At 47.7% G+C, this 26,891-nt stretch overlaps 1 protein-coding gene across 4 annotated transcripts in view; it reads right to left on the bottom strand.

The window, feature by feature from the left end:
* LOC134336468 (WW domain-binding protein 2-like) overlaps positions 1–21,625 on the bottom strand; it is a 76,339-nt gene extending 54,714 nt beyond the window's left edge. For all 4 annotated transcript variants that reach the window (XM_063030724.1, XM_063030725.1, XM_063030727.1 and 1 more), the window contains exons 1-3: positions 21,552–21,625; positions 10,247–10,355; positions 9,654–9,792 (exon numbers count right to left, since the gene is read on the bottom strand). In XM_063030724.1, the coding sequence (XP_062886794.1) occupies positions 9,654–9,792; positions 10,247–10,355; positions 21,552–21,589 (286 nt within the window). In that variant the 5' untranslated portion in view covers positions 21,590–21,625. The remainder of the gene's footprint in view (positions 1–9,653; positions 9,793–10,246; positions 10,356–21,551) is intronic.
* Positions 21,626–26,891: the final 5,266 nt, after the last annotated feature.

Raw genomic sequence — 26,891 nt, 5'->3', positions numbered from 1 at the left:
CAGGATGTCCAAGAAGAGGCGGAGGATTGGAGACGACAGAGGGGGTCATCAGTGCAGGGTGTGGAATTCTTGCCTAAGAAGTAGGATCAGAGACTGAGGCGATGAAAGAAGAGCTCAGCATCATTGCAGGCACAGAACTCACTGTGGTATGGGCAGAGGGAGTCTGATGGTCTGGAGTAGGGCCCTCTTCAAGGGGTAGGAGTGAGGAAATGTCTGAGAGCTCCGCCTGGCCTCAGCAAGGATATTCTGTTCCTTCAGACATTGCATCCCAGCAAAACACACAAAATGCCGGGGGAACTCATCTCTGAATGCAAATGAATACTTAATATGTCGGGCTGAGACCCTTCTTCAGGACCGTTAAGGAAAGGGGAAGAAACCAAAATAAAAAGGTGGGGGAAGGCGAAGGAGAACTAGCTACAAGATGATAGGTGAAGCCAGGTGGGTGTGAAAGGTAACGGTCTGGAGAAGAAGGAACCTGATAGGAGAGAGTGGACCATGGGAGACAGGGGAGAAGGAGGGGAATCAGGGGAAGGTGATAGGCAGATGAGAGGAGTGAAGAGACCAGAGTGGGGAAGAGAAGGGGGCGGGGATAGTTTTTATCAGCAAGGAGAAACTGATGTTCATACCATCAGGTTGGAGACTACCCACCCTGAGAGCGGCCTCATCATGGCAAAAGACAATGCCAATAAATTTGCAGGAGAAGTGTTGCCTCACCGAGAAGGAAGTTTAGGGCACTGAATGCAGGTAAGGGAGGAGACAAATTGCCAGGTGCAGCATTTTGGTCACTTGCAGGGGTATGTGTCAGGAGAGAAATTAATGAGGAGGGATAACTGGACAACTGAATTGCGGAGGGAGCAATCCCTGTGGAAAATGGAGAGTGGGGAGGGGTGAGAAGAGGTAAAGATGTGCTTGAAAGTAGAAACCCATTAAAAATAGCAGAAGGTACAGAGAATGATATGTTAAATATGGAGGCTCATGGATTAATAAGTGAGGACAAGGAGAACTCTACCACTGCCAATGAAAAGGACGAGGAAGGAATTGTTGAGATTGAAGACCAGTTCTGCCAGACAGAGGTGAGTGATGGTGGTGGGGAACTGGATCAGAGGTGGGTGGTGGGTGATGGAGGGGAACTGATCACAGGTGGGTGATGACGGAGGGGAACTGGATCATGGGTGGGTGATAGTGGAGCGGAACTGGATCAGAGGTGGGTGACAGTGGAGGGGAACTGGATCAGAGGTGCGTGGTAGTGGAGGGGAACTGGATCAGAGGTGGGTGATGGTGGAGGGGAACTGGATCAGAGGTGGGTGATGGTGGAGGGGAACTGGATCAGAGGTGGGTGATGGTGGAGGGGAACTGGATCAGAGGTGGGTGATGGTGGAGGGGAACTGGATCAGAGGTGGGTGGTTGTGGAAGGGAACTGGATCAGAGGTGGGTGATAGTGGAGGGGAACTGGATCAGAGGTGGGTGATAGTGGAGGGGAACTGGATCAGAGGTGGGTGATAGTGGAGGGGAACTGGATCAGAGGTGGGTGATAGTGGAGGCGAAGTGGATGAAAGGTGGGTGGTAGTGGAGGGGAACTGGATCAGAGGTGGGTGATGGTGGAGGGGAACTGAATCAGAGCTGGGTGGGAGTGGAGGGGAACTGGATCAGAGGTGGGTGATAGTGGAGGGGAACTGGATCAGAGGTGGGTGGGGGGGATGGAGGGGAACTGAATCAGAGGTGGGTGATAGTGGAGGGGAACTGGATCAGAGGTGGATGATGATGGATGAGAACTAGATCAGAGGTGCGTGATAGTGGAGGGGAACTGCATCAGAGGTGGGTGGCAGTGGAGGGGAACTGGATCAGAGGTGGGTGATGGTGGAGGGGAACTGGATCAGAGGTGGGTGGTAGTGGACGGGAACTGGATCAGAGGTGGGTGATGGTGGAGGGGAACTGGATCAGAAGTGGGTGGTAGTGGAGGGGAACTGGATCAGAGGTGAGTGGTGGGTGATGGATGGTACCTGGATCAGATTTGGGTGGTAGTGGAGGGGAACCGGATCAGAGGTGGGTGGTAGTGGAGGGGAACGGATCATAGGTTGGTGATAGTGGAGGGGAACAGGATCAGAGGTGAGTGGTGGGTGATGGAGGGGAACTGGATCAGAGGTGGGTGGCAGTGGAGGGGAACTGGATCAGAGGTGGGTGATGGTGGAGGGGAACTGGATCAGAGGTGGGTGATAGTGGAGGGGAACTGGATCGGAGGTGAGTGGTGGGTGATGGATAGTAACTGGATCAGAGGTGGGTGATGGTGGAGGGGAACAGGATCAGAGGTGGGTGATGGTGGAGGGGAACTGGATCAGAGGTGGGTGATGGTGGAGGGGAACTGGATCAGAGGTGGGTGGCAGTGGAGGGGAACTGGATCAGAGGTGGGTGATGGTGGAGGGGAACTGGATCAGAGGTGGGTGATAGTGGAGGGGAACTGGATCGGAGGTGGGTGGTCGTGGAGGGGAACTGGATCAGAGGTGGGTGATAGTGGAGAGGAACTGGATCAGAGGTGGGTGATAGTGGAGGGGAACTGGATCAGAGGTGAGAGGTGGGTGATGGAGGGGAACTGGATCACAGGTGGGTGGTAGTGGAGGGGAACTGGATCAGAGGTGGGTGATGGTGGAGGGGAACTGGATCAGAGGTGGGTGATGGTGGAGGGGAACTGGATCAGAGGTGGGTGATAGTGGAGGGGAACTGGATCAGAGGTGGGTGGTAGTGGAGGGGAACTGGATCAGAGGTGGGTGGTAGTGGAGGGGAACTGGATCAGAGGTGGGTGATGGTGGAGGGGAACTGGATCAGAGGTGGGTGGCAGTGGAGGGGAACTGGATCAGAGGTGGCTGATAGTGGAGGGGAACTGGATCAGAGGTGGGTGATAGTGGAGGGGAACTGGATCAGAGGTGGGTGATAGTGGAGGGGAACTGGATCAGAGGTGGGTGATGATGGAGGGGAACTGGATCAGAGGTGGGTGATGGTGGAGGGGAACTGGATCAGAGGTAGGTGGTAGTGGAGGGTAACTGGATCAGAGGTGGGTGATAGTCAAGGGTAACTGGATCAGAGGTGGGTGATAGTCAAGGGTAACTGGATCAGAGGTGGGTGATAGTGGAGGGGAACTGGATCAGAGGTGGGTGATGATGGAGGGGATCTGGATCAGAGGTGGGTCGGGGGGATGGAGGGGAAGTGAATCAGAGGTGGGTGATAGTGGAGGGGAACTGTATCAGAGGTGGGTGATGATGGAGGGTAACTGGATCAGAGCTGGGTTGTGGGTGATGGAGGGGAACTGAATCAGAGGTGGGTGATGATGGAGGGTAACTGGATCAGAGCTGGGTTGTGGGTGATGGAGGGGAACTGAATCAGAGGTGGGTGATAGTGGAGGGGAACTGGATCAGAGGTGGGTGGTGGTGGAGGGGAACTGGATCAGAGGTGGGTGAGAGTGGAGGGGAACGGGATCAGAGGTGGGTGATAGTGGAGGGGAACGGGATCAGAGGTGGGTGATAGTGGAGGGGAACGGGATCAGAGGTGGGTGATAGTGGAGGGGAACGGGATCAGAGGTGGGTGATAGTGGAGGGGAACGGGATCAGAGGTGGGTGATAGTGGAGGGGAACTGGATCAGAGGTGGGTGGTGGTGGAGGGGAACTGGATCAGAGGTGGGTGAGAGTGGAGGAGAACGGGATCAGAGGTGGGTGGTGGTGGAGGGGAACTGGATCAGAGGTGGGTGAGAGTGGAGGGGAACGGGATCAGAGGTGGGTGATAGTGGAGGGGAACTGGATCAGAGGTGGGTGATAGTGGAGGGGAACTGGATCAGAGGTGGGTGGTAGTGGAGGGGAACTGGATCAGAGGTGGGAGATAGTGGAGGGGAACTGGATCAGAGGTGGGTGATGGTGGAGGGGAACTGGATCAGAGGTGGGTAAGAGTGGAGGGGAACTGGATCAGAGGTGGGTGATGGTAGAGGGGAAATGGATCAGAGGTGGGTGATGGTAGAGGGGAAATGGATCAGAGGTGGGTGGCAGTGGAGGGGAACTGGATCAGAGGGGGGTGATAGTGCAGGAGAACTGGATCAGAGGTGGCTGATAGTGGAGGGGAACTGGATCAGAGGTGGGTGATAGTGGAGGGGATCTGGATCAGAGGTGGGTGATGATGGAAGGGAACTGGACCGGGGTGGGTGATGATGAAGGGGAACTGGATCAGAGGTGGGTTATGGTAGAGGGGAACTGGATCAGAGGTGGGTGAAGGTGGAGGGAAACTGGATCAGAGGTGGGTGATGATGGAAGGGAACTGGATCGGGGTGGGTGATAATGAAGGGGAACTGGATCAGAGGTGGGTGATGGTGGAGGGGAACTGGATTAGAGGTGGGTGATGGTGGAGGGGAACTGGATCAGAGGTGGGTGATGGTGGAGGGGAACTGGATCAGAGGTGGGTGATGGTGGAGGGGAACTGGATCAGAGGTGGGTGATAGTGGAGGGGAACTGGATCAGAGGTGGGTGATAGTGGAGGGGAACTGGATCAGAGGTGGGTGATGGTGGAGGGGAACTGGATCAGAGGTGGGTGGTAGTGGAGGGGAACTGGATCAGAGGTGGGTGAGAGTGGAGGGGAACTGGATCAGAGGTGGGTGATAGTGGAGGGGAACTGGATCAGAGGTGCGTGGTAGTGGAGGGGAACTGGATCAGAGGTGGGTGGTAGTGGAGGGGAACTGGATCAGAGGTGTGTGATCGTGGAGCGGAACTGGATCAGAGGTGGGTGATAGTGGAGGGGAACTGGATCAGAGGTGCGTGGTAGTGGAGGGGAACTGGATCAGAGGTGGGTGGTAGTGGAGGGGAACTGGATCAGAGGTGTGTGATCGTGGAGGGGAACTGGATCAGAGGTGGGTGGTGGATCAGAGGTGGGTGGTAGTGGAGGGGAACTGGATCAGAGGTGGGTGGTAGTGGAGGGGAACTGGATCAGAGGTGGGTGATAGTGGAGGGGAACTGGATCAGAGGTGGGTGATAGTGGAGGGGAACTGGATCAGAGGTGGGTGGTAGTGAAGGGGAACTGGATCAGAGGTGGGTGATAGTGGAGGGGAACTGGTTCAGAGGTGGGTGATAGTGGAGGGGAACTGGATCAGAGGTGGGTGGTAGTGGAGGGGAACTGGATCAGAGGTGGGTGATAGTGGAGGGGAACTGGTTCAGAGGTGGGTGATGGCGGAGGGGAACTGGATCAGAGGTGGGTGGTAGTGGAGGGGAACTGGATCAGAGGTGGGTAATTGTGGAGGGGAACTGGATCAGAGGTGAGTGGTGGGTGATGGATCGTAACTGGATCAGAGGTGGGTGGTAGTGGAGGGGAACTGGATCAGAGGTGGGTGATAGTGGAGGGGAACTGGATCAGAGGTGGGTGGTAGTGGAGGGGAACTGGATCAGAGGTGGGTAATTGTGGAGGGGAACTGGATCAGAGGTGAGTGGTTCAGAGGTGGGTGATAGTGGAGGGGAACTGGATCAGAGGTGGGTGTTAGTGGAGGGGAACTGGATCAGAGGTGGGTGATAGTGGAGGGGAACTGGATCAGGGGTGGGTGATAGTGGAGGGGAACTGGATCAGAGGTGGGTGGTAGTGGAGGGGAACTGGATCAGCGGTGCGTGGTAGTGGAGGGGAACTGGATCAGAGCTGGGTGGTAGTGTAGGGGAACTGGATCAGAGGTGGGTGGTAGTGGAGGGGAACTGGATCAGAGGTGGGTGATAGTGGAGGGGAACTGGATCAGAGGTGGGAGATGGTGGAGGGGAACTGGATAAGAGGTGGGTGGTAGTGGAGGGGAACTGGATCAGAGGTGGGTGGTCGTGGAGGAGAACTGGATCAGAGGTGGGTGGTGGGTGATGGAGGGGAACTGAATCAGAGGTGGGTGATAGTGGAAGGGAACTGGATCAGAGGTGGGTGATGATGGAGGGGAACTGGATCAGAGGTGGGTGGTGTGTGATGGAGGGGAACTGAACCAGAGGTGGGTGAGAGTGGAGGGGAACTGGATCCGAGGTGGGTGATGGTGGAGGGAAACTGGATCAGAGGTGGGTGGTAGTGGAGGGAAACTAGATCAGAGGTGGGTGATAGTGGAGGGGAACTGGATCAGGGGTGGGTGATAGTGGAGGGGAACTGGATCAGAGGTGGGTGATAGTGGAGGGGAACTGAATCAGAGGTGCGTGGTAGTGGAGGGGAACTGGATCAGAGCTGGGTGGTAATGTAGGGGAACTGGATCAGAGGTGGGTGGTAGTGGAGGGGAACTGGATCAGAGGTGGGTGGTAGTGGAGGGGAACTGGATCAATGGTGTGTGATCGTGGAGGGGAACTGGATCAGAGGTGGGTGATAGTGGAGGGGAACTGGATCAGAGGTGGGTGATAGTGGAGGGGAACTGGATCAGAGGTGGGTGATAGTGGAGGGGAACTGGTTCAGAGGTGGGTGATGGCGGAGGGGAACTGGATCAGAGGTGGGTGGTAGTGGAGGGGAACTGGATCAGAGGTGGGTGGTAGTGGAGGGGAACTGGATCAGAGGTGGGTGATAGTGGAGGGGAACTGGACCAGAGGTGGGTGATAGTGGAGGGGAACTGGATCAGAGGTGTGTGGTGGGTGATGGAGGGGAACTGGATCAGAGGTGGCTGTTAGTGGAGGGGAACTGGATCAGGGGTGGGTGATAGTGGAGGGGAACTGGATCAGAGGTGGGTGATAGTGGAGGGGAACTGGATCAGCGGTGCGTGGTAGTGGAGGGGAACTGGATCAGCGGTGCGTGGTAGTGGAGGGGAACTGGATCAGAGCTGGGTGGTAGTGTAGGGGAACTGGATCAGAGGTGGGTGATAGTGGAGGGGAACTGGATCAGAGGTGGGTGATAGTGGAGGGGAACTGGATCAGCGGTGCGTGGTAGTGGAGGGGAACTGGATCAGCGGTGCGTGGTAGTGGAGGGGAACTGGATCAGAGCTGGGTGGTAGTGTAGGGGAACTGGATCAGAGGTGGGTGGTAGTGGAGGGGAACTGGATCAGAGGTGGGTGATAGTGGAGGGGAACTGGATCAGAGGTGGGAGATGGTGGAGGGGAACTGGATCAGAGGTGGGTGGTCGTGGAGGAGAACTGGATCAGAGGTGGGTGGTGGGTGATGGAGGGGAACTGGATCAGAGGTGGGTGGTAGTGGAGGGGAACTGGATCAGAGGTGGGTGACAGTGGAGGGGAACTGGACCAGAGGTGGGTGATAGTGGAGGGGAACTGGATCAGAGGTGTGTGGTGGGTGATGGAGGGGAACTGGATCAGAGGTGGCTGTTAGTGGAGGGGAACTGGATCAGGGGTGGGTGATAGTGGAGGGGAACTGGATCAGAGGTGGGTGATAGTGGAGGGGAACTGGATCAGCGGTGCGTGGTAGTGGAGGGGAACTGGATCAGCGGTGCGTGGTAGTGGAGGGGAACTGGATCAGAGCTGGGTGGTAGTGTAGGGGAACTGGATCAGAGGTGGGTGATAGTGGAGGGGAACTGGATCAGAGGTGGGTGATAGTGGAGGGGAACTGGATCAGCGGTGCGTGGTAGTGGAGGGGAACTGGATCAGCGGTGCGTGGTAGTGGAGGGGAACTGGATCAGAGCTGGGTGGTAGTGTAGGGGAACTGGATCAGAGGTGGGTGGTAGTGGAGGGGAACTGGATCAGAGGTGGGTGATAGTGGAGGGGAACTGGATCAGAGGTGGGAGATGGTGGAGGGGAACTGGATCAGAGGTGGGTGGTCGTGGAGGAGAACTGGATCAGAGGTGGGTGGTGGGTGATGGAGGGGAACTGAATCAGAGGTGGGTGATAGTGGAAGGGAACTGGATCAGAGGTGGGTGATGATGGAGGGGAACTGGATCAGAGGTGGGTGGTGTGTGATGGAGGGGAACTGAACCAGAGGTGGGTGAGAGTGGAGGGGAACTGGATCCGAGGTGGGTGATGGTGGAGGGAAACTGGATCAGAGGTGGGTGGTAGTGGAGGGAAACTAGATCAGAGGTGGGTGATAGTGGAGGGTAACTGGATCAGAGGTGGGTGATCGTGGAGGGGAACTGGATCAGAGGTGAGTGGTGAGTGGTGGATGGTAACTGGATCAGAGGTGGGTGGTAGTGGAGGGGAACTGGATCAGAGGTGGGTGATAGTGGAGGGGAACTGGACCAGAGGTGAGTGATAGTGGAGGGGAACTGGATCAGAGGTGTGTGGTGGGTGATGGAGGGGAACTGGATCAGAGGTGGCTGGTAGTGGAGGGGAACTGGATCAGGGGTGGGTGAAAGTGGAGGGGAACTGAATCAGAGGTGGGTGATAGTGGAGGGGAACTGAATCAGAGGTGCGTGGTAGTGGAGGGGAACTGGATCAGGGGTGGGTGATAGTGGAGGGGAACTGGATCAGAGGTGGGTGATAGTGGAGGGGAACTGAATCAGAGGTGAGTGGTGGGTGATGGAGGGGAACTGGATCAGAGGTGGGTTGTAGTGGAGGGGAACTGGATCACTGGGTGATAGTGGAGGGGAACTGGATCCGAGGTGGGTGATAGTGGAGGGGGACTGGATCAGAGATGGTTGATGGTGGAGGGGAACTGGATCAGAGGTGGGTGCTGGTGGAAGGGAACTGGATCAGAGGTGGGTGGTAGTGGAGGGGAATTGGTTAAGTCTTTTGTTGAGAAAGAAGCAGAGTATTTTAAGGCCTTCTTGATGGGGGTATAGAAGTGTATAGGGCAGGATATCCACAGTGAAAATGAGATGGTCAGGGCCTGGCAGTTGGGAGTTGTTGAGGGGATTGAGGGGACGTGTAGTATTGTGGATATAGTTGTGAACGAACTGAACCGATGGGAAAAGAATGGAATTGAATTATGAGGGCACGAGTTCAGTGGGGCAGGAGACAAAAGGCCTTTTGGACAATTCCCTTGTCTATTCATCCTTCCGCATTAATTTATCTCCTGACACATAACGCTGCAAGTTCCTCATTGCATCATTCCATTTAGCATTATTCTCCGAAGACTTGCAAACCCAATAACTGCTCACAACATGTCCCAGGCTTTTCGCAAGCCAGTGTTTGTAGGATGCAGATGAACAAGAGTGGGGGAAAGGGGTTCTGTAAATATCACAGGAGAATTTTACGGGATTCCACAAACCTATCAGCAGGACTACCCGCCAAACATGACCATCACTCCAACGAAGCTCATGCCCTCAGCAGCCTGACTCAGGATTGCAAACGTCACCCTCTGACATCTCCTCTGCTCTATCGTACCTGAACTACCTACAGACCCAACACAGCTAACAGCATCACCCTCTTCCAACACATACATCTGCCCTCAGCAGACACACCCAGAGAAACTCTTGCAATAGCTTCTCCTCCATCTGTCGTACCAGGTCCCTCAAGCCCCAGGATACATGCATGCTGTTACAGTACATTGCAGAGACACTGGCCAGCTCCCATCTGTGCATGACCAACACAGAATGCTGCTGCCCCAGCCTCTGTTCTGACTCCTCCTTTGCCTCCATCGTATCAGCCAGTTGATCCACTTCCTGCTCCAATTCCTCCCCAATACTGTAAAAGCAAAATGGTTGTTTCTCACTCAATTGCTTCCACTGATTGTAAACAAGCAGGGTAAATGACATCAAGGGTTTCTCCCTGAAAGCGCACAGGACAGATTCCCTCTACCCCTGCTCACCACATGGCTCAGCATGAATTGTGCCTTTGATGTAGTTAGCTCCGAGCATGGGCTGCTTGATCTCACAGCCCCTCATCAAGTAAAACGGCATCGTGAACGATTTCAGTGCTTCCCTATTGTCTTTTGCCACAAAGATGAGCTGCAAAAGAAAAGAGAGAGAGAGAGAGACAGGAGATGCCATTGTATAGGATGTGAGAACCTTGTCATTCAGTGCAGGCAGAAACAGGACTGGCCTGACACAGCTTGGCAGGTTTGCTTACAGAGTACAATTGAGCTTACTGTAACATGCAGACTAGTCTCTACTGAGGTGGGGTCCCAGTACCAGCAGGGACTTCGCTAGGGCAGGAACAGTACTGGCACAGAACCAGTCTCGGCTTGGGCCTGGCCCTGAAATTAGCATAGGCTGGTCTCTGACAGAGGCACAGTCCTTGAATCAGGTGATCATGTGACCTTCAAACTTTTCCCATGATTTCTCATCAACTGGAAATGTTAACTCTATTTCTCTCTCTGTAAGAGCTGCCTGATTGGCTATAAATTTACATAATCTCCTGTATTTTAACTTTCCAGCGCTTAGTGTGTGCACCATCACGTACTTGATAAGGCATCAAGTAAACTGTTCCTTTCTTTAAGCCTCTGAAAGCTTCAAGGTTGTTGCTCACATCACTGAACGACAGCTCCACATGATCCTGAGACATCAAGGCACTGCAGGAACAGGAAACAGGTAACATCAGACTCACACAGGGACACCAACTTCTCCAAATGCCTGATACCAAAGAACTTCCCCTTTATCCTGCTGGTGAGCCTGAGTACAACACGAAACGCACTACATCTGTGTAATAACTGCATAGCTCGCGCCCAGCACTTTCTGATTCAAAGAAAACCATTTTACACCTGTGGACTATTGTCCCTCAGGTATCTATTTCAAAATACAATGAATACTGAACTCAAGCATTAGATTGATTGTTTAGGATTCTACCTAAATGAGACAAACATTCAATTTTACTTTGCCATAAAAAGTTAATGATTGAAAATTATTTTTTTAAACATGCTTTTTTCTTCCTTATTTGCTGTCTTGTCTGGTCCACTCAATTTTACAGCCTCTTCCTAAAGAAAACTACAATGACCAATCTTTCCTCACAACTGAAGCCTTCAGCATATCTCACCGCAAAAGGCTGGTTACGTGACTGTAGTTGGACACTGTGCCTCCTCCTCCAGCCTGCCTGACAGTAATCATCACTGGGAAAAGAGATTAATCCACAGAGAGTGACAGGTCCCCAATAGCTAACCAAGGTAACAGCAGAAGGCATTCATTCACTGTTGCCTGCAAGTTTTGGTCTGTTTACTAACAATGTGGGGAACCATACTGGCACAGCCACTGCCCCAGGGTCAATCACAATCTCTGAAGACCACATATCCTCTCTGTCACCGTCTGGGTTTCCTTCAGCTGCCTTAGTTTACATAAACTGTACAACAGTACAGAACAGGGACACGCCATTCGGCCCACAACGTTGTGCTGAAACAGCTAAAAAGCAAATCAAAAAACCCAAACACGAATCCCTCCTACCTACACCATCTCCATATCCCTCCATCTTCCTATCAAACACCTCTTAAAAGCATCTAATGTATTTACCTCTACCACCACTCTCTGAGTAAAAAACTTACCCCTCACATCCCACTTGAACCTACCCCCTCTCACCTTCAATGCATGCCCCCTGGTATTAGACATTTCAGGCGTGGGAAACAGATACTCTCTGTCTACTCTCTCTCTCTCCTCCTTTCATAATCTTATAAACTTGTATCTGATCTTCCCTCAGCCGCTGATGCTCCTGAGAAAACAACCCACGTTTATCCAGCAAGGGCAGTAAGGGTCGGGAGAGCCAGCCATGGATAACTAGGGATGTAAAGGAAGGCACCAAACTAAAAGTTTGTAAGTACAAAATCTCCAAGAGTAGTCAGAAACTGGAAGATTGGGTGAACTTTAAAAAGCAACAAAGTACCACTGAGTGAGCAATAAAGAAGCTAGATTATGAAAAGAAATTAGCACAAAATATAAAAATGGATAGTAAAAGTTTTCATAATTATATAAAGCGGAAAAGGGTGGCTAAAGTGAACGCAGGTCCCTTGGAGGATGAGAAGGGGGGATTGATATTGGGTAATGAGGAAATGGCCGAAGCTTTGAATGACAATCTTGTGTCAGTCTTCACGGTGGAGGACGCATCTAACATGCCAAAGAGAGATGTTATGGATGTGATGGGAGGTGAGGACCTCGATACAATTGCTATCACTAAAGAGGAAGTGCTGAGCAAACTTGTGGGCCTGAAGATAGACAGGTCCCTGGTCCTGATGGAATGCATCCCTGGGTACTGAAAGAAATGGCAGAAGTTATAGTGGAGGCTTTGGTGATGATTTACCAAATATTCTCTGTGGACTCTGGACAGGTCCCAGCAGACTGGAAGAAGGTGAATGTCACGCCACTGTTCAAAAAAAGGATGTAGGCAAAAGGGAGTTAACTATAGACCAGCAACACACATAAAAATTGCTGGTGAACGCAGCAGGCCAGGCAGCATCTATAGGAAGAGGTACAGTCGACGTTTCGGGCCAAGAAGATGAACGCTATATAAGGCTACGTAGCATTGAGGTGATGTATTAGCATGGACAGAGGATTGGTTAATCAATAGAAAACAGACACATGGGTGTTTCTCTGGTTGACAATCAGTGATGAGCAGTGTGCTGCAGGGGTTGGTGCTGGGCACAAAACTGTTCACGATATGCATTAGCGATCTAGAAGAGGGGACAGAGTGCAGTATATCAAAGTTTGCGGATAACACTAAACTGAGTGAAAAAGCAAATTGTACAGAAGATACAGAGGGTCTGCAGACAGATATAGATAGGTTAAGTGAGTGGGCAAGGGTCTGGCAGATGGAGTACAATTTTGGTAAATGCGAGGTCATCCACTTTGGAAGGAAACATTAAAGAGCAGATTATTATTAAATGTTAAAAAATTGCAGCATGATGCCGTGCAGAGGGACTTGGGAGTGCTTGTGCATGGATCACAAGAGGTTGGTTTGCAGGTGCAGCAGGCTATCAAGGCAAATGGAATGCTGGCCTTCATTGCTAGAGGGATTGAATTTAAGAGCAGGGAGGTTATGCTGCAACTGTACAGGGTACTGGTGAGGCCGCACCTGGAGTACTGCGTGCAGTTCTGGCCTCCTTACTTGAGGAAGGATATACTGGCTTTGGAGATGGTGCAGAGGAGGTTCACCAGGTTGATTCCAGAGATGGGGGGGTTAGACTATGAGGAGAGATTGAGTCATCTGGGACTGTAAGGAGATCTTATAGACACATATAAAATTATGAAAGGGATCGATAAGACAGAGGCAGGAGAGTTGTTTCCACTGGAAGGTGAAACTAGAACTCAGGGACATAGCCTCAAGATTCAGGGAAGTAGATTTCCAACGGAGATGAGGAGGAATTCTTTTCCCAGAGAGTGGTGATTCTGGAATTCTCCGCCCAATGAAGCATTGGAGGCTACCTCAGTAAATATATTTAAAACAAGGTTGGACAGATTTTTGCATAGTAGGGGAATTAAGGGTTATGGGGAAAAGACAGTAGGTGGAGAGGAGTTCATGGTCAGACCAGCCACGATCTGATTGAATGGTGGAGCAGGCTCGACGGGCCAGATGGCCGACTCCTGCTCCTATTTCTTATGTTCTCATGTTCTCTCGTGATGGCACATGCCCTCTAAACCAGGCACTACTACTACTACTATGTCCACTCAGGCCTAGGGGGCCGGCGTCGGGCAGAACCAGACAACATACAGGCAAACCTCCTCTGCATTTTTTCCAAAGCCTCAACACCCTTCCTGCAGTGGAGCAACCAGAACTGTACACAACACTGTCTTTCCTGCACTTCAAAAATGCGCAGGCGCATTGGTTGCAGTGTGTTGCCCCAGTGTCCAGCTGAGTGGCAGCTCTTGAAAAAGCTGATGGACATGGAGGGAGAATAAAATGGAATTCGCGTTGGATTAAAGTGAATGTGTGCCTGAAGATGAGCAGGGTTCTGGTCTACTGAATGGGATTAGTGTTGGATTATTGTGAACGTAGTCAGGGCTCTGGTTTACTGAATGGGATTAGTGTTGGATTATTGTGAACGTAGTCAGGGCTCTGGTTTACCGAATGGGGTTAGTGTTGGATTATTGCGAACGTAGTCAGGGCTCTGGTTTACTGAATGGGGTTAGTGTTGGATTATTGTGAACGTCAGCAGGGTTCTGGTCTACTGAGTGGGGTTAGTGTTGGATTATTGTGAACGTCAGCAGGGTTCTGGTCTACTGAGTGGGGTTAGTGTTGGATTATTGTGAACGTAGTCAGGGCTCTGGTTTACCGAATGGGGTTAGTGTTGGATTATTGTGAACGTCAGCAGGGCTCTGGTTTACTGAATGGGGTTAGTGTTGGATTATTGTGAACGTCAGCAGGGCTCTGGTTTACTGAATGGGGTTAGTGTTGGATTATTGCGAACGTAGTCAGGGCTCTGGTTTAAAGAATGGGGTTAGTGTTGGATTATTGTGAACGTCAGCAGGGTTCTGGTTTACTGAGTGGGGTTAGTGTTGGATTATTGTGAACGTCAGCAGGGTTCAGGTTCACTGAATGGGGTTAGTGTTGGATTATTGTGAACGTAGTCAGGGCTCTGGTTTACTGAATGGGGTTAGTGTTGGATTATTGTGAACGTCAGCAGGGCTCAGGTTTACTGAATGGGGTTAGTGTTGGATTATTGTGAACGTATTCAGATCTCTGGTTTACTGAATGACAGATTTTCATTTTGTATGACTCCATGACACAGTTATCATCATTGCTGACAGCTAGGTAAAAGTTATTACTAGGAAGTACTAGGAAACTCTTCACAACAGATCATTGCTACAATTATTTTACTTGTTTTTTTTAATAATTTGTATTTATAATACAAAAGACCATTGGCCCATCCTACTTGTGGAAGACCAATCCTACTTCCCAGCTCTGAGTTGGAAACTGTGCATTTCAGGTGCACATACTAGGAGATATCAGGAAATTTAGAAGTGATGAGTGAGTCAACACAGAGATAGGAACCACCACCTGCTCCAAGGTGAGATTAATAGCTCTTCATTTGTCCTCTAACCCACTACAAATTACATTACATCCATGTTCCCTGGTTATCCATGCAGCCTGCTCTTGTCTAGACCACTCAAATTTACATAACTCAATTTTCCAGCCTCTTCTGTTCTAAAGAAAACTACCCTGATGAAGAACCTTGGCCTGAAACATCAACTGTTTATTCTTTTTCATAGATGCTGCCAGGCCTGCTGAAATCCTCCAGCATTTTGTGTGCATTGTCTGACCAATCTTTCCTCACAGCTGAAGCCTTCAGACCTGATATTGTCCTCTCTGGTGCCATCACATCATGCTGTAACAGGAAAATTAGAACTGCACTCAACTTTCTAGCAGAACCTAATCAATGTTAAAGATTAAAGATGAACCTTTGTCATAACTGCATCAACACATACAGTGAAATGTGCCATCCGTGCCAACAACCAACACAGTCCAAGGATGTTCTGGGAGTGGCCTGCAAGTGTGGCCATGCTTCCAACACCAACATAGCGTGCCCCCAGCTTACCACTTATACACCTTTGGAATGTTTGTGAGTAGAAGCTGGAACATCTGGAGGAACCAAGCAGTTACGGGAAAACAAATTCCTTACAGACACTGGCTACTGTACTGTACCACACTGTACCTCCACGCTTGTGCTCTGAGAAAGTAAAAATTCCATTCTTGCTGTCTCCAACGTCATGCTCACCGAGATTCTCCGGTGCTCTATGCCATTTGCTAACCTCACGATGGAGTCTGTACATACTGGTCACAAAATATCCATGCAGCTATAAAGGTGGCAAAACAGTGGCTATATTTCATCAGGAGTTGGAGGGGATTTGATTTGTCACCTAAAACACTTGAAAATTTCAATAGATGTACCATGGAGAGCATTCTGACTGGCTGCATCACTGTCTGGTGGGGGGGGGGCTACTGCACAGGATGGAAGTAAACTGCAGAGAGTTGTACGATTAGTCAGCTCCATCATGGGTTCTCGCCAGGACATCTAGAAGGAGCGGTGTTTCAGAGAGGCAATGAACATCATTGAGGACCCCCATTAGTCAGGACGTGCCCTTTTCTCACTGTTACCATCAGGAAGGAGGGACAGGAGCCTGAAGGCACACACTCAGCGATTCAGGAACAGCTTCTCTCCCTCGGCCATCCGATTTCTGAATGAGCAATGAACCCAGGAACACCATCCCACTACTATTTTATTAATTTCTGTTTTTGCACTACTTATTTTAATATACATAACCACTGTAATTCACTGTTTTTCAATATTTATCATGTATTGCATTGTACTGCTGCCGTTAAATTAACAAATTTCATGATGCATGCCGGTGACATTAAACCTGATTCTGATTCAGATTCTCAGTGCCTCAGTACAGTCGGCAGCGTAATCAAACCCCATTCATCCTGTACTGTTCAATGTTTTCTATAATCAAACCCCATTCATCCTGTACTGTTCTATGTTCTGTATAATCAAACCCCATTCATCCCGTACTGTTCAATGTTCTATATAATCAAACCCCATTCATCCTGTACTGTTCAATGTTCTATATAATCAAACCCCATTCATCCTGTACTGTTCTATGTTCTATATAATCAAACCCCATTCATCCTGTACTGTTCTATGTTCTATATAATCAAACCCCATTCATCCTGTACTGTTCAATGTTCTGTATAATCAAACCCCATTCATCCTGTACTGTTCTATGTTCTATATAATCAAACCCCATTCATCCTGTACTGTTCAATGTTCTATATAATCAAACCCCATTCATCCTGTACTGTTCAATGTTCTGTATAATCAAACCCCATTCATCCTGTACTGTTCTATGTTCTATATAATCAAACCCCATTCATCCTGTACTGTTCAATGTTCTGTATAATCAAACCCCATTCATCCTGTACTGTTCTATGTTCTATATAATCAAACCCCATTCATCCTGTACTGTTCTATGTTCTGTATAATCAAACCCCATTCATCCTGTACTGTTCTATGTTCTATATAATCAAACCCCATTCATCCTGTACTGTTCAATGTTCTATATAATCAAACCCCATTCATCCTGTACTGTTCAATGTTCTGTATAATCAAACCCCATTCATCCTGTACTGTTCTATGTTCTATATAATCAAACCCCATTCATCCTGTACTGTTCAATGTTCTATATAATCAAACCCCATTCATCCTGTACTGTTCAATGTTTTCTATAATCAAACCCCACTCATCCTGTACTGTTCTATGTTCTGTATAATCAAACCCCATTCATCCTGTACTGTTCAATGTTCTATATAATCAAACCCCATTCATCCTGTACTGTTCAATGTTCTATATAATCAAACCCCATTCATCCTGTACTGTTCTATGTTCTGTATAATCAAACCCCACTCATCCTGTACTGTTCTATGTTCTATATAATCAAACCCCATTCATCCTGTACTGTTCAATGTTCTATATAATCAAACCCCATTCATCCTGTACTGTTCAATGTTCTGTATAATCAAACCCCATTCATCCTATACTGTTCTATGTTCTGTATGATCAAACCCCATTCATCCTGTACTGTTCAATGTTCTATATAATCAAACCCCATTCATCCTGTACTGTTCAATGTTCTATATAATCAAACCCCATTCATTCTGTACTGTTCTATGTTCTATATAATCAAACCCCATTCATCCTGTACTGTTCAATGTTCTGTATAATCAAACCCCATTCATCCCGTACTGTTCAATGTTCTGTATAATCAAACCCCATTCATCCTGTACTGTTCTATGTTCTATATAATCAAACCCCATTCATCCTGTACTGTTCTATGTTCTGTATAATCAAACCCCATTCATCCTGTACTGTTCTATGTTCTGTATAATCAAACCCCATTCATCCCGTACTGTTCTATGTTCTATATAATCAAACCCCATTCATCCTGTACTGTTCAATGTTCTATATAATCAAACCCCATTCATCCTGTACTGTTCTATGTTCTATATAATCAAACCCCATTCATCCTGTACTGTTCAATGTTCTATATAATCAAACCCCATTCATCCCGTACTGTTCAATGTTCTGTATAATCAAACCCCATTCATCCTGTACTGTTCTATGTTCTATATAATCAAACCCCATTCATCCTGTACTGTTCTATGTTCTATATAATCAAACCCCATTCATCCCGTACTGTTCAATGTTCTATATAATCAAACCCCATTCATCCTGTACTGTTCAATGTTCTACATAATCAAACCCCATTCATCCTGTACTGTTCTATGTTCTATATAATCAAACCCCATTCATCCTGTACTGTTCTATGTTCTATATAATCAAACCCCATTCATCCCGTACTGTTCAATGTTCTATATAATCAAACCCCATTCATCCTGTATTGTTCTATGTTCTATATAATCAAACCCCATTCATCCCGTACTGTTCAATGTTCTATATAATCAAACCCCATTCATCCTGTACTGTTCTATATAATCAAACCCCATTCATCCTGTACTGTTCTATGTTCTATATAATCAAACCACATTCATCCCGTACTGTTCAATGTTCTATATAATCAAACCCCATTCATCCTGTACTGTTCAATGTTCTGTATAATCAAACCCCATTCATCCTGTACTGTTCTATGTTCTATATAATCAAACCCCATTCATCCTGTACTGTTCAATGTTCTGTATAATCAAACCCCATTCATCCTGTACTGTTCTATGTTCTATATAATCAAACCCCATTCATCCTGTACTGTTCAATGTTCTATATAATCAAACCCCATTCATCCTGTACTGTTCTATGTTCTGTATAATCAAACCCCATTCATCCTGTACTGTTCTATGTTCTATATAATCAAACCCCATTCATCCTGTACTGTTCAATGTTCTGTATAATCAAACCCCATTCATCCTGTACTGTTCTATGTTCTATATAATCAAACCCCATTCATCCTGTACTGTTCAATGTTCTATATAATCAAACCCCATTCATCCTGTACTGTTCAATGTTCTATATAATCAAACCCCATTCATCCTGTACTGTTCTATGTTCTGTATAATCAAACCCCATTCATCCTGTACTGTTCTATGTTCTATATAATCAAACCCCATTCATCCCGTACTGTTCAATGTTCTATATAATCAAACCCCATTCATCCTGTACTGTTCAATGTTCTGTATAATCAAACCCCATTCATCCTGTACTGTTCTATGTTCTGTATAATCAAACCCCATTCATCCCGTACTGTTCAATGTTCTATATAATCAAACCCCATTCATCCTGTACTGTTCAATGTTCTACATAATCAAACCCCATTCATCCTGTACTGTTCTATGTTCTATATAATCAAACCCCATTCATCCTGTACTGTTCTATGTTCTATATAATCAAACCCCATTCATCCCGTACTGTTCAATGTTCTATATAATCAAACCCCATTCATCCTGTACTGTTCTATGTTCTATATAATCAAACCCCATTCATCCTGTACTGTTCTATGTTCTATATAATCAAACCACATTCATCCCGTACTGTTCAATGTTCTATATAATCAAACCCCATTCATCCTGGACACTCTCTCTTCTCCCCCTTCCCATCAAGCAGGAGATTGGTGCCCAGTTGCGCACTAATGATGGCTTCTCAATTGGAGCCAAAACGTATGCAAATATTTTAGCAAGTTTGGCGATCAACCAAACTTCCAATAAGATACAAAAGCCTGAAAGGGACACACTCTTTTCCATTTTCATCCACTTTATAAGTCACAGAGAGACACAGAACGAGAAACTGTTGCTTTCGTCTACCAAGTTCATTCCAAACATTAAGTACTATCCTTGGACTAATCCATCATATTCTCTGCACATTCCCATCTCACCTATCTCAGAGTCTACGCACTCGGGGCAATTTACAACACGTAACCATCACTGGGGGAAGAAACTGGATCACCCGGAGGAAACTCGAGCAACCACAAGGTAAATGTGCAAACTCCATACAGGCAAAAGCCGAGGTCAGGATTGTTATGGTTGTTGTGCTACCTCAAATCTCTATCATCTTCCCTCCTAAGATCTTGACAACATCTCCTCATTGCTGAAGATATTAGACTGCTGTGGCTAAACATTTTGTTTGCATGCATAGATCACTTTCTTGCCCCCGAATCACTGACTCCCCCACTTAATGCCTCTAGAAATTTACATTGAGCACTTCTGGATTTCTTTTATCATTCCATCTCTCTTTGTTCATCTTGTTTATCATTTCATCTTTCCTCTCAGCTTACTGTATTCAGCAATTAATCATCTGACATGCATTCTCTTTTTCACATAGTTTTCCCACTTTCATTCTCTCCCCACTCCACCAACCAGCCTTTTGTCTGAGACATCTTCAAAGGCTTCCTTTTTTTGGTGGGAATGTACCTGCTCCATACCAAAAACATCTAGTCTTCATACGTCACTTAACATTCTCGTGCAGCGTAACCTTTACTATAGGATGGAGGCAGCTGCATTCCTGTAAGCCAAGCCTGTCTCAGGCACAGGAAGTTGTGTCACCTAATGTGTAAAGAAACAAAACTTGGAAATAAATTTGTCAACTTTCCCCACACAAGTTCCTCCAGAAAAAATGTAAGTTCTGTATCTCAGAATTTTGGAGAGGGATTTGCAAATTGAGTAGGGGTGAAATTCCATTATCTAACGGCCACAATACAGAGATTCCTGTACGTTGTTTCGAGCTTCTAACGGTACAATCATTCATTCTTTGCAATTTCTTGTTTATTTGATGTCTAAGTAATTCAGGTTGTATACTGTATACATTCTCTGATGTTAAATTGAACCTTTTTACCATGCCAGGCCCTCCTCCTCGGCTTGAGTGTTCTACTTTTTAAATTATTCCTTTTCATCATTTATTTTTTCTGGTCGTTTTCATTTTCCAACATAAATTTAAACTTTATGATCACTGTTTCATGGATTCTTGGAAATAGCACAATTCAAAAAGGTGGCTTAAAAAGGCATACCACATATTTTCCTTTATTATGTAAGACAGAACAGGAAGATTACACTAAAATCACCGCTCCTAAGCTGCGTGGTGTGAGGCACCCGTGCACATAGCCTTTGGAGTCGTGCAGCTGGGATTTTCTTCTATATAATGTTAATATACAGTGCCAGACAGATTTCAGGCTGTGTCAACACTTTCTGCTCAGAGTGATGGCTGATCTACACAGAGGTTAAAAAAAAGAATTCGAGGGCAGGTTGGCTAGAATTGCTAACAGGGCAGCTACGAAAAGAGAACAGCTCTGGTCCCCACATGAGACTGCACTGCAGAGAATATTGATTGGGATGTTGCCAGGACTGGAAAATTGTAGCTGTCTGGAAAGGTTGGACATATTGCATTATTTTTCTCTACAAGAGATGATGCTGTAGGTAGCTGTGTAAAATCTTGAACAACCCGGACAGAGTAAATGAGGACCGCCAACATTAAACGGGGCATTTAAAAAAGGTCGAGAGGAGACGGGGGAACATTTTTCACCCAGAGGCAGACAGCCCATCTCGTTCAGATATCCCCCGCACCCCGGCTTGAAGCCTGTCAGAGAGCATCTCCATGACGGGCCGAGTGGGTCCGGAGACATGAGACACCGGCAGGCGGGTGGAGTGGGGGACAGGTTTACCAGACGCTGAGCCGCTGCTCGCCACCGTTATTTCCCGTCACTTAGCTCGAATAAACACCACAGATACCGTCCAGGCGGTGACGCCCGTCAGGTCAGAGGAGAAGAGGCGGCCCTCCCGCGCCCCAACCCAATACCTGGAGCAGCCCAGACCACCGGCCCCGTTCAGCGCCATCGCCGCCGCCAACGCCTCCTCTGAGCAGTATGAACCCCACCCCCACTGGAACCCCGCCTCTTAAAGGGGCAGTCCACCCACTGTAACCCCGCCTCTCAAAGGGGCAGTCCACCCCCTGTAACCCCGCCTCTTAAAGGGGCAGCTCACCCACTGTAACCCCGCCTCTTAAAGGGACAGTCCCACCTCCACTGTCACCCCGCCTCTTAAAGGGGTAGTCCCACCCCCACTGTAGCCCCGCTTCTTAAAGGGGTAGTCCCACCCCCACTGTAACCCCGCCTCTTAAAGGGGCAGCCCCACCTCTACCCTATCCCCACTTCTTAAAAGGGCAACCCCATATTTCCCCCTCCCCTACCATAACCCGATTCTTAAAGAGGCAACCCACCACCCACCCCCCCTTCATCTGCATACATCAGACATCCGATCTAATAAAAATTAAGGAATCCTTGAGAGACATAGATACAGCAGACAGCCAATATCTTTTACCCAGGGTCGATAAGTCTAGTACCGTACTTGCATTTAAAGTGAGGTAAATGTGCAAAGAATGGAAGAATATGGATCAGGTGCAGACTGATGAGATTAGTGTAAATAGGTTTCATTAGCTTAGTATCAATTAATTAGCACAAAACTGTAGACTGAAGGGGATGCTGCTGCAATGTACTTTCGACACCTTAGGGGATGTGCATGAGAAACAATACATTCAGAAGTCTTTTGGGAAGTGGAGAAGAAACAAGAAATAGAAACAGGGGTAGACCATTTTGCCCTTTGAGCATGCTCTGCTGTTATCAATATCATACCGAGAACTTGGTCAGTGTGGAAGAGTGGGGCCAAGGACCCTGTTTCAGTCTGTATAATTCGTGATTGATCTTCCATCTCATTGCTATTTTTCTGTGCTACACCCATGAGAAAGTTGCTCCTTAAATCAATTGTAAAGTTTGAGACCGTGACATCAGTTCTGGGCTCTTCAGCATGGAAGCATGTTGAACCTTGCAAAAATAGTATTAGTTTCAGTGAGGTCACCTCTCATTTGTCTGAATTTTAGAGAATTATAGATCCAGTCTTTTCACCAGCTCTTCATAGAATAAACCCAGCAGCCCTGGGATCCGTTTATCTGCACTGTACTCACTCTGTCGCAAGCCTGATCTTCTTTAGATGTGAAGTTTGGACACAATTCTCGATGTGCAATCTTACCACCTCCCAATCCACAGGAACAATTCCAGAATCTGTAGAACTCTGAAAAATGGTAAGTGCACACAGCCATCTCTATCAAAACACTGGGTTACAGATCAAATCCTAGGGATTTATCAAATTTTAATCAACTTCTCTAGTAGTTTATAAACTTATGTAACTCCCTTCAATTTGTCATTGTCACTCAAATCTTGATTCTTTGGTATTCCCAGCTATCAAGGCCTCCTCTCCTGCCACAATGAGGCCATTATCAGGCTGTGCAGAAACACCTCGTCCGGTCATGGTAGCATCCAACTGAATAGCATATTGATTTCTCTAACTTCTGGTAATTTCTCCCCATTCACCTTCTCTCTTTTAACTATTCCCCATTCTAGCTTCCCTCTTACCCCTGCTCATTACCTCCCTGATGCCCCTCCTCCTTCCCTTTCTCCTATTTTCCACAGTCCTCTCCTATCAGCCCTCTACCTCCTGTTTCCGACTTCATGCCCCCCCCCACCCAGCTGCCTTCCCCCTCATCTGGCTTCACCTATCACTTGCCGGCTTGTATTCCTTCCCCTTTTCCCACCTTCTTATTCTGGCTTCCCTCTTCCTTTCCAGTCCTGATGAAGAGTCTTGGCCAGAAACATTGACTGTTTATTCCCTTTCATGGATGCTGCCTGACCTGCAGAGTTCCTCCAGCATTTTGTGTTGGTAGGCTAGGATACACATGGTGGTCAGACTTTATCCCAGTTCTTTGGTCATTCTTACTGACATGAAACACAGAAATCTACAGAACATTACAGGCCCTTCGGCCCACGATGTTGTGACAACTACGTAACCTACTCTAGAAACTGCCTGGAACTTACCTACCGCATAGTCCTCTATTTTTCTAAGCTCCATGTACCTGAGAGTCTCTTAAAAGGCCCTATTGTACCTGCCTCCACCACCTTCTCTGGCAGTGCATTCCATGCACCCACCAGTGTGTGTGGAAAACTTACCTCTGATATCCCCCTTGTACCTACTTCCAAGCACCTTAAAACTATGCCCCCTCGTGCTAGCCATTTCAGCCCTGGGAAAAACCCTCTGACTATCCACACGATCAATGCCTCTCATCATCTTATACACCTCTATCAGGTCACCTCTCACCCTCCGTCACTCCAAGGAGAAAAGGCCGAGTTCAGTCAACCTATTCTCATAAGGCATGCTCCCCAATTCAGGCAACTTCCTTGTAAATCTCCTCTGCACCCTTCCTATAGCTTCCACATCCTTCCTGTAATGAGGTGACCAGAACTGAACACAGTACTCCAAGTGGAGTCTAAGGACTTACACAGCTGTAACATTACCTCACGGCTCTTGAACTCAAATGATTTCCAATGGTACCCATGATCTATTGCATCTGAGTAGTACAAGACTCTCAGCGATCATCTTACAGTTAAGGCACTCATCTGATTCAATACTGATCTTGGGCAGAATATTGTAATTCATGTTAAGCAGCAAGGTGACTTGCCACTTACCTACCTCTTTCTGCTACTTGTAAGCGAGTGTCCCTTCTTGCGAACTCCGACATTGTAGCAGTTCTAGGCCCATCACAGCCAAGTACTACTGAGCCAGGGGCCCATTGTTTTCAGCAACTTCATCCTTCTAGAAAGAACAGACTTACTGGATCAACTCAACCAATGCCTGGCTCAGGCTCTTGCTGCCATTGAAAATTTCCAAGATCAAGGACAGGAAAACCTGCAAGGCTCCATCTTGCAATCACAACTTACTTTTCAGATCATGCAATCTTCAATGCTCCAGCACATACCCATTTGAGATTATTTTGAGACATTTTCAATAAATTTGATTACGAGTACGCATGTTCCAAACATAAGCAGAGTGGTCTCTGCCTCTGGAAATATGCACTGTGCAAGTAGTATTTCACTGTATATTCTATAACCTTTTTATGGACAGCCATCACCCAAAGACACAAATGAGCTGACGCAGTTAGTGCAGCTGCCGCAGTTCGTGACCCGGTTTGCTCCTGGTCTCTGGTGCTGTCTGTGTGGTTTGCATGTTTTTCTTGTTACTGTGTGGGTTTCTCAGAGTTCTCTGATTTCCTCCCATATCCCACAGATCTGCTGGTAGATGACTATTTAAATATCTCCAGGTTGCTGGGGGGGAAATGTTTGATTTGTGGGACAAAAATAGCTGCAAAATAGTTTGGTGACTAGTGGTGTGCCTCAGTAATCTGTTCTGGGACCCTTTCTCTCTGTCATTTTTATAAATGACCTAGATGAAGAAGTAGAAGGGTGGGCTAGTAAGTTTGCTGATGACACAAAGGTTGGGGGTGTTGTGGATAGTGTGGAGGGCTGTCAGAGGATACAATGGGACATTGACAGGATACAGAACTGGGCTGAGAAGTGGCAGATGGAGTTCAACCCAGATAAGTGTGAGGTGGTTCATTTTGGTAGGTCAAATAGGAGACTCAAAGCTGTTGGCGCAGGTTGGCTGTGTAGTTAAGAAGGCATACGGTGCATTGGCCTTCATCAACCGTGGGACTGAGTTCAAGAGGTAAGATGTAATCTTACAGCTGTATAGGACCCTGGTCAGACCCTACTTGAGTACTGTGCTCAATTCTGGTCACCTCACTACAGGAAGGATGTGTAAACTATAGAAAAGGTGCAGAGGAGATTTACAAGGATGTTGCCTGGATTGGAGAGCTTGCCTTACGAGAGTAGGTTGAGTGAACGTGGCCTATTCTCCTTGGAGTGACAGAGGATGAGAGGTTACTTGATGGAGGTTTATAAGATGATGAGAGGCATTGATCGTGGATACTCAGAGTCTTTTTCCCATGGCCGAAATGGCTAACACGAGAGGGCACAGTCTTAAGGTGCTTGGAAGTAGGTACAAAGGGAATGTCAGGGGTAAGTTTTTTTTTTACACAGAGAGTGGTGAGTGTATAGAATGGGCTGCCGGCGACTGTGGTGGAGGCAAGTACAATAGGGTCTTTTAAGAGACTCCTGGATAGGTACGTGGAGCTTAGAAAAATAGACGGCTATAGGCAACCCCAGGTAACTTCTAAGGTAAGGACATAGAAACATAGAAAATAGGTGCAGGAGTAGGCCATTCGGCCCTTCGAGCCTGCACCGCCATTCAGTATGATCATGGCTGATCATCCAACTCAGAGCCCTGCCCCAGCCTTCCCTCCATATCCCCTGATCCCTGAAGCCACAAGGGCCATATCTAACTCCCTCTTAAATATAGCCAATGAACTGGCCTCAACTGTTTCCTGTGGCAGAGAATTCCACAGATTCACCACTCTCTGTGTGAAGAAGTTTTTCCCAATCTCGGTCCTAAAAGGCTTCCCCTTTATCTTCAAACTGTGACCCCTTGTTCTGGACTTCCCCAACATCGGGAACAATCTTCCTGCATCTGGCCTGTCCAATCCCTTTAGGATTTTATACGTTTCAATCAGATCCCCCCTCAATCTTCTAAATTCCAACCAGTACAAGCCCAGTTCATCCAGTCTTTCTTCATATGAAAGTCCTGCCATCCCAGGAATCAATCTGGTGAACCTTCTTTGTACTCCCTCTATGGCAAAGATGTCTTTCCTCAGATTAGGGGACCAAAACTGCACACAACACTCCTGGTGTGGTTTCACCAAGGCCTTGTACAACTGCAGTAGTACCTCCCTGCTCCTGTACTCGAATCCTCTCGCTATAAATGCCAGCATACCATTCGCCTTTTTCACTGCCTGCTGTACCTGCATGCCCACTTTCAATGATTGGTGTATAATGACACCCAGGTCTCGTTGCACCTCCCCTTTTCCTAATCAGCCACCATTCAGATAATAATCTGTTTTCCTATTTTTGCCACCAAAGTGGATAACTTCACATTTATCCACATTAAATTGCATCTGCCATGAATTTGCCCACTCACCCAACCTATCCAAGTCACCCTACATCCTCTTAGCATCCTCCTCACAGCTAACACTGCCGCCCAGCTTCGTGTCATCCGCAAACTTGGAGATGCTGCATTTAATTCCCTCATCCAAGTCATTAATATATATTGTAAACAACTGGGGTCCCAGCACTGAGCCTTGCGGTACCCCACTAGTCACCGCCTGCCATTCTGAAAAGGTCCCGTTTATTCCCACTCT

This window comes from Mobula hypostoma, chromosome 22, assembly GCF_963921235.1.
Source record: "Mobula hypostoma chromosome 22, sMobHyp1.1, whole genome shotgun sequence".
In the NCBI taxonomy this organism is placed as follows: domain Eukaryota; kingdom Metazoa; phylum Chordata; class Chondrichthyes; order Myliobatiformes; family Myliobatidae; genus Mobula; species Mobula hypostoma.
This window is presented reverse-complemented; position numbering and strand designations above follow the sequence as displayed.